The 11,104-nt window shown below is 60.3% G+C and overlaps 1 protein-coding gene across 2 annotated transcripts; it reads right to left on the minus strand.

Moving 5' to 3' along the window:
- Window positions 1–519: 519 nt before the first annotated feature.
- On the minus strand, window positions 520–10,071 carry ANO8 (anoctamin 8). Of its 2 annotated transcripts, XM_028519147.2 has the most exons (18): window positions 9,729–10,070; window positions 8,880–8,990; window positions 8,636–8,768; window positions 8,317–8,455; window positions 8,123–8,219; window positions 7,351–7,467; window positions 7,137–7,264; window positions 6,878–7,039; window positions 6,421–6,573; window positions 6,181–6,307; window positions 5,990–6,045; window positions 5,835–5,909; window positions 4,229–5,035; window positions 3,820–4,011; window positions 3,568–3,699; window positions 3,370–3,480; window positions 1,863–2,559; window positions 520–1,040 (listed from the first exon to the last, which is right to left on the minus strand). In XM_028519147.2, the coding sequence occupies exons 1-18, from the start codon at window positions 9,832–9,834 to the stop codon at window positions 703–705; spliced, it is 3,681 nt and encodes a 1,226-aa protein (XP_028374948.1). In that variant the 5' UTR covers window positions 9,835–10,070; the 3' UTR covers window positions 520–702. The 2 variants fall into 2 exon arrangements, with proteins under 2 accessions (XP_028374948.1, XP_035888420.1); XM_036032527.1 differs by lacking the exon at window positions 8,880–8,990 and having other exon boundaries at window positions 8,636–8,879; window positions 9,729–10,071.
- Window positions 10,072–11,104: the final 1,033 nt, after the last annotated feature.

The following is an 11,104-nucleotide window of genomic DNA, read 5'->3' on the forward strand; positions in this document are numbered from 1 at the left end:
CGGCTCCTCAGATGGCAGTTTGGGTGGCGGGTGTGCCAGGAAGCTCAGCTGAGAGGGGTCAGTGTCACTCGTCACCCTGCAGGGCTGAAGCTAACTCAGGACCCAGGCCCGGCACCCAAACTCCTGAGTCCTTTCAATACTTTGAGATTTCTTCCTTTGTTTAGGAAGCTGAAGACACAGCGGGCTTGAGGCTCAGTAGCTCCTCCCAGGGCCTTGGGCTTGGAGTCGGCCCCCCAATCTGGGCTGTTTCCGAGGTGGTACAGTCTGGAGTTTCCCGTGTGGCCTCCAGACCCAGTTCTTAGGAGGCACCAAGGCTGCAAGGAGGACACCCACCTCAGGCTCACCAGGCCCCAAGAGCCAGTGTCAACCTCAAGTTACCGGGCCCCTGAACCGTTTCCATTGCTCTGTCCTCGGGCACTGTTGAAATATTCTTTTTATTGCATTTCTGCCGTTTTACAAAAATATGACAAAATAAATTAAAAACAAATAAATAACTGCCTGTTCTGTCTTTTGTTTTTTGGGGGAGGTTCATATCCCCCATCCTAGCCAAAAGGAAAACGGCAGATAGGGGGGCTGGGCCCTCACCCCAGGAAGGGGAGACCAATACTGGGGGCCCAGGGCCCAAAGCGTGTGTTTCTGGGTGGTGGCCACCATCGGTGACTGCTGCTGCATGAGAACAGGAAGGCGGGGCACATGGCAGAGCTAGTGCCAGCCACTGGGCCAGCACACAGCCTGGGGGCTGGGGCTGGGAGAGGCCGCAGGGAACTCAGAGGATGTTGGCAGAGGCAGAGGCGCAAGGCTGTAGAAGCTGGCATCCCCTGGCAGGGGCTGGGGGGCAGGCAGGGGCCCAGCCAGGGCACAGGGTTGGCACTCTGTGTTGGTGGCAGGGGCCTGGCGGGGGGTGGTGCCTTCACCCCCACAGCCCCAAGGCCCATCCCACTGCCAGCAGCTGGCGGGTGGTGTTGGGGGCCCGGGCAGCGGCGTTGGCGTTGATGGTGCGGGGCTCCGGCTGCCGCGGGTGCGGAGGGCCAGCGCTGTCCCTGCGGAGGTGAGAGGGGCCGTTCCGGAGGATGCCGCCCTGCCACCAGACCCGACTGGGGGCCCAGCCTGCACTCCCTCCCCAGCTTCTAGGCACATCAGGGCCTTATTGCTTCTGATCAGTTTTGGGGTGCACCCCCGCCCCCCACCTGCAGCACTATATTTTTCCCCCACCGGGGAGAGGCCAGTCTGAAAAACTGCCTCTGACTTCAGACCTAAATCCCTGGTCCTGCAACTTCTACCTCTTGAGCTCCCTGGTAATGGGCTGCCGGACCCCTGGCTGGGGGTGGTACAAGTTAGGTGGGAGAGGCCAGGGGTGAGGCCTGTGGGTGCAGCCTGTGGCCAAGCTGGCCGAGCTCCCTGATTGGGCAGCCCCAGCTCCCCTTCCAGGAAGTCTTCCTCAAACACTGGGCTTCAGTTTGGGAACTTGCATAGAGGGTTGGGGGGGTCCAGTCCCCCCCAGAGTAAGCTGGGTGTGGAGTCTCATGGGATAAGGAGAGGCTGGGCCAGGTGGTGAAGGGGCCTCCCTCACTTCTGGCCTGGAGCTTGGTGGGCCAGGTGCCCTGGGAGGGCAACGGGATGGGGGACTTTGGCATCCCTCCCTGGGGTGAGGAGGGTCAGGCACAGGGCTCCAGGTACTCAAGGGTCCCAGAGAGACTGAGCAGGCTTTGAGAGGTTTCAGGTAACATGGATCCAGGTCCACGACCAGTATCAGTGACCAAGCCTCCTCTGTCCCCTTTCAGCCCCTCTCCCCAGACCTAGCTAGCCTGCCATACACCCAAATCCCAGCCCAGAGTCCCCACCCCCGAGTTAAAGCTTGTGACCTGAGCCTTCCTCTTCAGGCCGGAGGGCGTCTGGCTCCTCAGCAGCAGCCTCGTCCACCTGCCCACTGCGCTGGGCCCGGCCGCCGCTGCCGCTGCCGCCACTGCCACTGCCACCGCCAGGGGTCCCGTCCAGTCGGATCTGCCCGCCCACCCCATTGGCCCCAGCCTCAGCCCGGGCCCCGCCACCAAAGGGGAAGAGCTTGCCCGCATGGAAGGCCTTGGGTGGTGAGTGGCTACGCTCAGGATCCCGCCGGGCCTCGGGTGACTTGAGGAACTTGAAGCTGAGGAAGGCCGGCAGGCGGGTATCACTGCCTGTGGGTGACTGGGCAGGGGTTGGCCGTGCGGTGGGGCTGGGCCCTGTGCCTGCCATTGAGGAGGATGTGGCCCCTGATGACAAAAACTTGCCCTGCAGCGGGATGATCTGCTTCAGCTTCATGACGTTGTTGGGTGCCAGCAGGGACCCTGGGCGCTTGGGTCGCTCTGAACCATGGCTGCCCACCCCACTGCCCTTGGCCTTGGCTGAGGCCTTCTCAGGGGCAGCAGGGTCCAGCCCCGCACCCTCAGCCCGGGCTTCCTCCCGGCCACTGGTGTCACGCTCTCGCCGGGCGTGGTGCTCTGCGTGGCGCTGGCGCTCCTCCTCCTCCCGCCGCCGCCGCTGCTGCTGCTGGAAGTGGTGCTGAGCCTGGCGCTCGTGTCTCTGTGGGTGGAGCAAGCCATTAGGGGACTGGGAAGGGAGGGTGTTTGAACTCTCTGAGAAGTGGGGAAAGATCCAAACACTTCCTAGGGGCTCACTCCATCTCCTGACCCACCCTGGGGCTCTGTGGAGGTGAGGAGAGATCTAAACACTTACTGGGCACCAAACACATCCCTAGACTCACACCAATACTTTCTGAAAATTGACAAGAGAACATTTACTGGCCACTAACTGTCTGTCCCCAGCCATGTGCCAGATACCATCTTAGGAACTAGGGGAGTATAAACAGATAATGGGCCTCGGTGGCTCTCTGCTTTCTGGAAAAGCGGCAAGTGACAGAGCCATGGCTGGCACAGACCAGAGTACACACCGGCCAGTCCAGTTGCCACATGTGGCTCTGTCAATGCCAACGCAAGTGTGTGTGGCCCCTGCTGTGCAGGGCCACATGAGCAGCACGGACAGAGGACATCGCCATCACCATGGCGAGCACCAGGGACTGGTGCCGGAGAGCTCATGAACCCCCTCTGAGGCTTTCTGGGGAACGTAGCAGAGGCTGGGCTTCTAGGAAGCATCAGCTATGTCCCTGACCCTGAATGGGACACCGCTGGACAAGCTGGTGGTGATGGAATGTTCAGACTGCCAGCCTGGTACAGGGTACACCCATGATTCCATAAGGGACCAGGTCTGTTTAGAGCACCAATTATACCACGCTTTGCACACCTGCCCTCCTGCTAAGGCCATGGCTGCAAGCCAGGCGAAGAGATGGTCCACTGAGCGGAACAGGTGAACAGAGCCCAGCCCCATCCTGAGTACCTTGAAGGCCTCCCGGCGCTGGTACTCAAGCTTGGCCATCTCCTCAGCCACCCACCCTGGGATGTCAGGGATGGCCACGTGGATGAGGTACTTGAGAAGCAGAGCGAAGTGCTGAGGTGACAAAGGAGGAGGTTGGAGGCTGAAGGCTTGGGGAAGCCCACCAGACACCCAGCTCCCTGGCCTGGCCACCAGCCCCACCTCAAGCACCACCACGGACACGATGGCTGCCTCGGGGCTGAGCCAGGGGAAGAGGCGCTGCAGCTGCCCACACTGGCCGATGAGATAGCAGTTGACGACAATTGCCAGGACACCCATGGCCTCCATCACCTTCTGCAGGGGGACACGGTGGGGCTCAGGCGGTGTCAGCCCTCCTCTACAGGCCTTGTGTTCCTTCCTGGTACACCCCGTCTCCCTGTGCACCTCGGTTTGGAGCCCCTGGCCCTCCCACACCTGCCACTGGCCGATGCTCTCCACCCGCTGTCCAAAGGGCCGCTGCAGCCCCGTGCACAGCTTGAGGGCGTCACTGCGGATCTCGATGAGGTTGTTGACCAGGGCGCACAGTGCAGCCAGGGGGAAGGCAGAGGAGAAGAGCACGACGTAGCCAAACTGCACGAACATCTCCTGGTAGTCCTGGAACGTGTCCTGCGGGTGGGCACCTGCTTAGACCAGGACACCTCCTCCCTTAGACCACCTTTCTCTGCCAAGCCCGCCTCCCATAGACGATCCCATATGGACTCCGAGCCTCCCCTTCGGCAGGCTCCTGACTACACCAAGGGCCCTGTTATTTTCCAGCACCTCTACCACCAGTGTGCACCCGCCCTTCTCGGGCCCTGCCTCCACCCTCAGGCGCCTGCCTTACCTCGTACTTCTTCATACAGCTCTCAAGCTCAGCCTGGGTGAGCTGGGGCGAGTGCTCCTCCTCAGGCGGGTCGATCCAAGAGGACCGATTCTGCTGCCGCTGCCTCCGGGCCAAGTCACCTGAGCCGGTGTCTGGCTCTGGGCCCCCATCTGGCCCCTGGTCACGGCCCTCGCCCCCAGCCCGGCGGAGCAGGACAGCTGGGGGCTCCCGCTCAGGGCTACCAGGAGCCCCCTCTGCCTCATCATCCTCCTCAACTAGTGTGAACACACCTGGCTCCAGCCCCTTCTCCACCATTGTGGGGCTCCCCTCCTCCAGGAGGGCCTCTGGGCTTGGGCCGGGCCGATGTCTTCCGACTGCCCGCTCAGCAAAGCTGACCTTCTTTAGACGGAGCCCACAGTCCAGGAGGCTGCCCTCCTCACCCTCTTCTTCGTCCTCCTCCTCCTCGTCCTCCTCCTCCTCATCTTCCTCCTCCTCCTTATCCCCTCTGGACCCATTCCCCACCTCCCCACCTTCCCCCATGGGTCGCCGTTCCACTGTGGCCTCTTCCTCTTCCTCAGGTGCCCCACAGCCCCCGCTGAGACACCTGCGGCCCCCTCCGCCCCCACTGCCACCACCCTCTTCAGCCTGGGGTTGGAGATGGTAGGGTGCAGGGCGCCGAAGGCTGAGCAGGCCAAGCAGGGCCCGGGCCAGCTCCCAGGCGGCCCGCAGGCTGAGTTCGCCTTGGCCCAGCCGCCGGTACAGGTGCGGCTGCAGGACTTCACGCACATTCTGGAGAAACTGGCGGGTGATCAGCAGAGTGGCCAGCATCTGGGGGCAGGAAGAGGGAGAAGAGGGGCCACATGGGGAATAGGCAGGGCCCTGGGAACCAGGACAGGCTAGTGGGATGGGGCCCCCGCCCTCTCAGAACACATTTCCAGACACTCTCTGAGCCCAGTTCCTAACTCCACCCTTTCGGATGACCCTGGACACCAAGTCCCCAGCCTTTGCAGCTTCCAGCATTGTTCACCTGCCACCAGCCACAGCCCAACCAGCCACAGCGCTCCTAGTCAACCTTGCTGGAAGCCCGAGGCCACCCTGTTTACAGAGCCACCTGGGAGCTCAGCCAGTGCCCAGGGCCTTTGGGGGCCCCTGCCATCTGCTCCCCACCAGTGGAGCCCCAGCCCCTCATAGCATGCACCCTTAGCTTGTCATGAGACCCCCAGCACAGCCACACTGCCCGCCCCAGCGAGGCCCCTTGGGCTCGCCATTTGCCCATACTTTGGCCCGGGCCAGGCACAGGAGGCCCCGGAGGGAGAGGAGGAGCAGGTGGAACCGCAGGGCCACGAGCGGGGCCAGCACCGCCCGCAGCTGCCGCTCGAGGCTCTGGGACAGGGACAGGACGAGCAGGAGCTGTGAAGGGACCGAGGACAGGTGGACAGACAGATGGGGGTGACAGGCAGAGAGAGGACATGTGGATGGACATACGGACAGAGAGGAGAAAAGGATGGAGGAGAGGGGAAGGGCTGGAAAGCCTGTGGACCCCTTGGGCCAGGCCCGGCCCCCTCACCCCCGATCCCTGCTGGCCACCACGGGAAGGCGGGGCCACTGCCTTGGGCCATGGTCTCACCTCTTTTAGGCGCTCCATGTCCTTGAGGTAGAAGCCAATGTAGAAGAGGCTCAGGTAGGAATTGACAAACTGGAACTGTGGGAAGCAGGCGGGTGGTCACCCTGCCGCCCCATCTTCAGGAGTCCTGCTGTGCCCACCTGCTGGCTGCTACTCACCAGAACCACCTTGATGATGAGGTGCTTCTCATAGGCACTCTCCAGCCGGTAATTCTCTGGGGGCCAAGCGGGTGAGTGAGGGTGGCGGCCTGGACTCCCCACAAGGGGCTGGGCCTTCCCCCAAGGGGCTGGGGCATTAGGGACCACCCCCCAGGGGCTGGGCAGCAGGGACCCCCCTTCAAAGGGCATACCCATGTCATTGAGCCATATGGCGAGCTTCTTGTAGCCCTCAGCACTTATGCTAACCAGCAGGGCCAGCACAACCTTGGGCAGGAACCGAGCAAGGCGAGGCAGCCCCTTCACACTCAGCACCAGCTCCTACAGAGGCAGGAGGTTCACGGGTCACCCTGGCTGCTGGGCTCAGCTCAGGCTGGACCTGGGCAGATGGTCACCAGGTCCAGGGCGGGGCCAGGCTGGGGACCAGAGATCACCTGCAGCTGGAAGCAGCCGAGCATGAGCAGGAACACGCAGGCCAGGCAGGTGAGACACAAGGGAACACTCACGAAGAGCTGGAAGAGCAGCCGCTTCCAGGGTGGATAGTAGAACTCCTCGGCCCGTGTCACTGGGCTGATGCGTCGCACGCCCTGGGGGAGGGCAGGGGCTAGGCCCAGCCTGAGGCAGAGGGGCTACCCGTGCCCCCCGACCCCCATTAATCTTCTGAAGTCAGTTTCCCCATGACTGTTTTCCCATTGCCCCCACCAGGTACACCCTTCCCTGTCTCTCGATTCCAACTGCCCACCCTCTGCCTCTGAGCACACAGGGCCTCCACACTTGGCACAGACTTTTTGATGCTACAGCTGGGTCTCACGCCTCTTGTCTGCTCCTCCAGTGCTCCCTGCCTCCAACCCCCATTCCTGGAGTCCTTGGACTCAGCAGCCTCTGACTGACCCTGAACTGGGGCCGTGGCTCCTCCATGGCTTCCCCTGGTGAGTCCAGTGTCCCCCACTTGTAGGCCAGCTCTGCCCCCCTCCGCTTCCACTCCTCCAAGAACAGCGTTGACCAGACCACATTGAACAGGGCGAAGACCACGCATGACACATCTTGGCTTGTCTGGGGGTGGCAGAGGGAGGTTCAGCTATTGTACAGACCAGCCCAGGGGCGAGGGTGACTAAGGTGCCCCAGCCCACACCCAGCCCACGCCCGGCACCTGATCGGTCTCTGTGAATGTGTACAGGACAGAGCCAAAGACGGCCGGGTACACCATCGCTGACGTGTAGAAGCCCAACCAGGCAAAGTACATGGCAATCTTCACACCAAAATAATCGCAGATCTCGTCTGCAGGGGTGGGTGGTGGGAAGGGGTTCCTGGTCAGCCCTGCCCTCCTCCTGGGACCCCTGCACAGCCCCTGGCCCAGGCCACACCTAGAGGCTGGTTTTCACACACGGCCTGTACCCATGACTTCATGAGGCGGTTCAGGATGCGCTGCTCGTGGATTGGAAACACTTGCTGGATGATCCCACGGGCTGCCAGCTCAGGAACTGTTGGGGGACAACAATGGGTGACCCTGGCCCCTCTGCCTCTTCCTGGCCTGACCACACCTCCTTGGCTGAAACCCAAGCCACAACTTTTTGCCTGCTTTTAAACCTGCAGAGGCTCTTCCCAGGAGAGGAGTTCTGGGTGGGTGGAATATCTGGTTCTCCTTCAGAATTTGGGAGGTGCAGGCACAGGCACAGGTGGGAAAGAGTGCAGGAAACCTAGAAGGGTGGGGTCCCAGTGGGCAACCACGTTCTTAAATAAAGCCACTGGGCTCGGTTCACTGCTCTGAATATTTGAGGAATGGTGCAAAGTTGGCATCAGAAAGTGAACTTGCAGCAGCTGGTTTCCAGGAGGGGAAACTGAGGCCCAGGGCCGCACAGCACAGTATACAAGAATGCTGTCCATGGTCCTGCCCTCTCCTTATCTGAGACTCAGAAAAAGTTCTCGTAGACCTGCCTCCTGGGGGATAAGCACACCCTTTGCTAAGGCCAACGCCCCTCCCCTCCAGCTCATTGTTTTAATCTAGCTCCAGGCTCTACCCAATTCTTCATTAGCTCAATTGTTGTATCTAGGTCCCGCCCTCCTGCCCTGATAGGCTTTCCTCTAAGAAACCCACCCAACTCCCCACACGTGCAGGGATGGCCCCGCCTCACTCACTGATTGGCTGGTCCTCCAAGAACCGCACGTTATGCAGCGCCTCACCCTGCTTGGCACGCAGGTTCTGAAGCCAGAAGCGGATGATGCTCTGGCGCTCCTACAGGAGACAGGGTGTGAGCACAGCGAGTAACGCCTGCAGACTAGGGAAGGGCTAGGTATGCGCGGGATGTGCGCTGGGGGCAGAGACTGAGCACCTGGGAGGTGAAGAAGTGCAGCTCACTCTCCACATTCTCGTAGATAAAGTCCTCCTCGCAGGAGAAGCTGCGGGTACCCCCACCAAACTCGGCCTTCACGGCTTTACGCAGACCCAGCTCGTCAGCCCCTCGGAGTAGGCTGTGGGAGGGGAGGGGAGGTGGATTATGGGAAGGCCCTGGCTCTCCATCCTAGAGCTAGGGATGGTGCACCTGCTGGTCACCTGAGTCAAACACAGAGTGGCTGGACCTTGTAGCTGGTGTTTGGAAGGGCGGGGAGCTGGGTGGCAGGGTCAGCGAGAGGCCAGGGACAGGGACTCGCCTCTCATACGTGGCGGTGACAAAGAAGGCGTAGGCACGCGTATGGCGGTGGTGGCGGACTTGCACTATGAGTTCGGGGATCCCCACACGGATGTGGTTCAGCAGCCACAGCAGTGTGTGGTCATCCGTCGTATCTGCCAAGGGGTGCAGGGACTGATGACTCTCGCCAGGAAGGGTCCGAGTCCCCTTACAGACTCCCACTCTGGGGATCCCCATCTGGGCACTGGGCAGGTGGGCACAGGTACCTGGGAAGGTCATCAGCACATCGCAGTTCTCCGTGGGCACAGTCTTCATCCACGCCTTGTGGGACACCAGGTATCGACCTGCTTGCAGGAGCCGCTTCCCAAAAAGCTTATCTGGGGGCAGGCCGGCCATCAGGCCACTACAGGACCAGGAGCCTGGCTTCCAGCCCTTGCCCCGGCTCACACACTCGCCAGGGCTCCTGGGCACTCAGCCTGGCTTTCAAGGCCCTTGGAGCTCTGGCCTTGGCTCATTTCCTTGCCTTCAAGTCCTTGCACTAGCGGGCCCTCCTCCAGGAATGCCATTCCCCCAGACCCTGCCTTACAAATCTTACTCATTCTTGAGGCCCAGCTCCGCCTCCAAAACCACAATCGATAGGGCGCTCACTCGCAGCCCTGTGCGCTTCACCATGTTATGTCAGCGAGTTTTCATAGCTGGGTGTGGTTCTTATCCCCATTTCACAGGTGGGGAAACTGAGGTCCAAAGTATTTAAGTCACGCGGCCAAGGTCACACAGCAGAGCTGGGATTCGAACCCAGAACTGTATGATTCTACACTCTTTGGGGAGAGGAACTCTCAAGCGCATCCCTGCCCAGCAGCGATCCGGTAGTTCAAGGCATAACGGGGCTCAGCCTCGAGTCTGGAGGGGCGTGTCCGTATCTCATCGTTAGGACCCCCTCCCGCTACAACGTCCTGGCCGCGCCCGCCTGGCCGCAGCCGCAGTGCCAGGAGGAGACAGGCTCCTCGACTGGACTCCAGGTCGGAGGCAGATGACCCCAATTCCCCTCCCTGTGCAGCCGCCGCGCGCACCCCAGTCACCTGCAACCCTGACTGATCCAGCCGCCGCACACCTACCCAGAACTCCGGACGCCGGGGCTGCAGGCTCGCCCTCTGGTGGGGGCCTCTTGCCGCGCTCGCCCTCTAGGGACGTGCCCCCAGAGCCGGAGGTAGCTTCGGCCATGACGAGGTCAGGGTAGGGCAAATTAGGGGCTTCGAGCGGCTGGGGCGCCGGGGGGCCGCGGGCGCATGGGGCCGGTGCAGCCGCGGAGCGCGCCAGAGGAGGAGACAAAGGCCGCGCCCGCCCGCGCCGGCTGCCGTCCCCTTGTGCCCAAGCGTTGCTTCTCGTCCCCGCCCGCGCCGAACCTTGAGTCTCCGGCTCCGGCCCCGCGCACGTCGCTTTCGGGTTCTCGACTCCGCCCTAGTTGTTTTTTGGGTTTCTTTCTCGCCCTCCCACTTCACTCTGTGGTGCTCGTCTCCGCCCGCACTGAAGGTGTACGGCCTTCCTTGTCCCCACCCACGCCAGATTCTGGGTCTCGTCTCCGCCTGCTCCGGATTCTCCGCCTGAGTTTCCCCATCTGAAAAGGCTCCTTTGGAATCTGAGATGGGCGTGATTTGACTGCAACAAGACGTTGAACGAGGGAGGCCTGGTCTGGGGAGATTCCGGGTAACAATAACTTCAACTACCACAGCAGGAATGTGAGTAATTACAGCAGACCCTGTCTCAGAGCCTTAGCCCTTGCCCTAGGACCCTGCCCAAAACACCCTTCACACTCTGCCTGCGTCCTACATCCATCAGGATACAACCTCAGAGAGGACCGGATAGAGTTGCCCGTTTAGCATACAGAAATACAGTCCTCCCTGTATTAGATATGTTAACCTAAAACATAAGGCCTTTCAAAGTGAGAAACTGAGCATTTATTTGAGATCAATGAGAACAGCTATTTGGGCTGGAGTGATTAGAGCAGAAGCCCAGATCGTGTTCTGATGAGGAGACGAAGGCAATGGGGATTTGAGAAAGGGGAACAGTGACATCGACGGCAAGAAGACATTTCTGTTGGCGCAGACGACATAACATAGTGATGCTAACTCTAAACCAGGTTTTAAAATTTCAGACTATTATTCATAATATCCTTCTTGTTGTCTTTGCAAACAGTTCTTTGAAAACGAGTCTGCTTAGACCCTGTCCAAAGGTTGTTTTGCCCTGTTTTAACATTCCAAAGGTTTGAGGCATTAGACACGCCAGGCAGTTCTCTGGGGTGACAGTTTCTAATCCATTTTATTTTATTTTTTTCTGTTGTTGTTTGTTGGTTTTAGCTTTAATTTTTATTTATTTTTGTTTTGTTTTTCTGTTTTCCACTCTATTTTAATGTGACTCAGTTTATATTACTTTCTACAAATGTGAATTTCAGATAAACGAATAAGTTTTTCGTGTATCCCAAATATTACATGGG

The sequence above is a fragment of the Phyllostomus discolor genome, chromosome 8 (genome assembly GCF_004126475.2).
Source record: "Phyllostomus discolor isolate MPI-MPIP mPhyDis1 chromosome 8, mPhyDis1.pri.v3, whole genome shotgun sequence".
NCBI classification, from domain to species: domain Eukaryota; kingdom Metazoa; phylum Chordata; class Mammalia; order Chiroptera; family Phyllostomidae; genus Phyllostomus; species Phyllostomus discolor.

Bases quoted from the DNA above. Each gene is read 5' to 3' on its own strand.
- ANO8 (XM_036032527.1), bottom strand. From the start codon at position 9,834: ATGGCCGAAGCTACCTCCGGCTCTGGGGGCACGTCCCTAGAGGGCGAG. The intron at 8,220-8,316 runs GTGCTCAGTCTC...TGTCTCCTGTAG, and splicing joins TGCACTTCTTCACCTCCCAG to GAGCGCCAGAGCATCATCCG. The intron at 7,040-7,136 runs GTGCCGGGCGTG...TGCCACCCCCAG, and splicing joins CATTCACAGAGACCGATCAG to ACAAGCCAAGATGTGTCATG.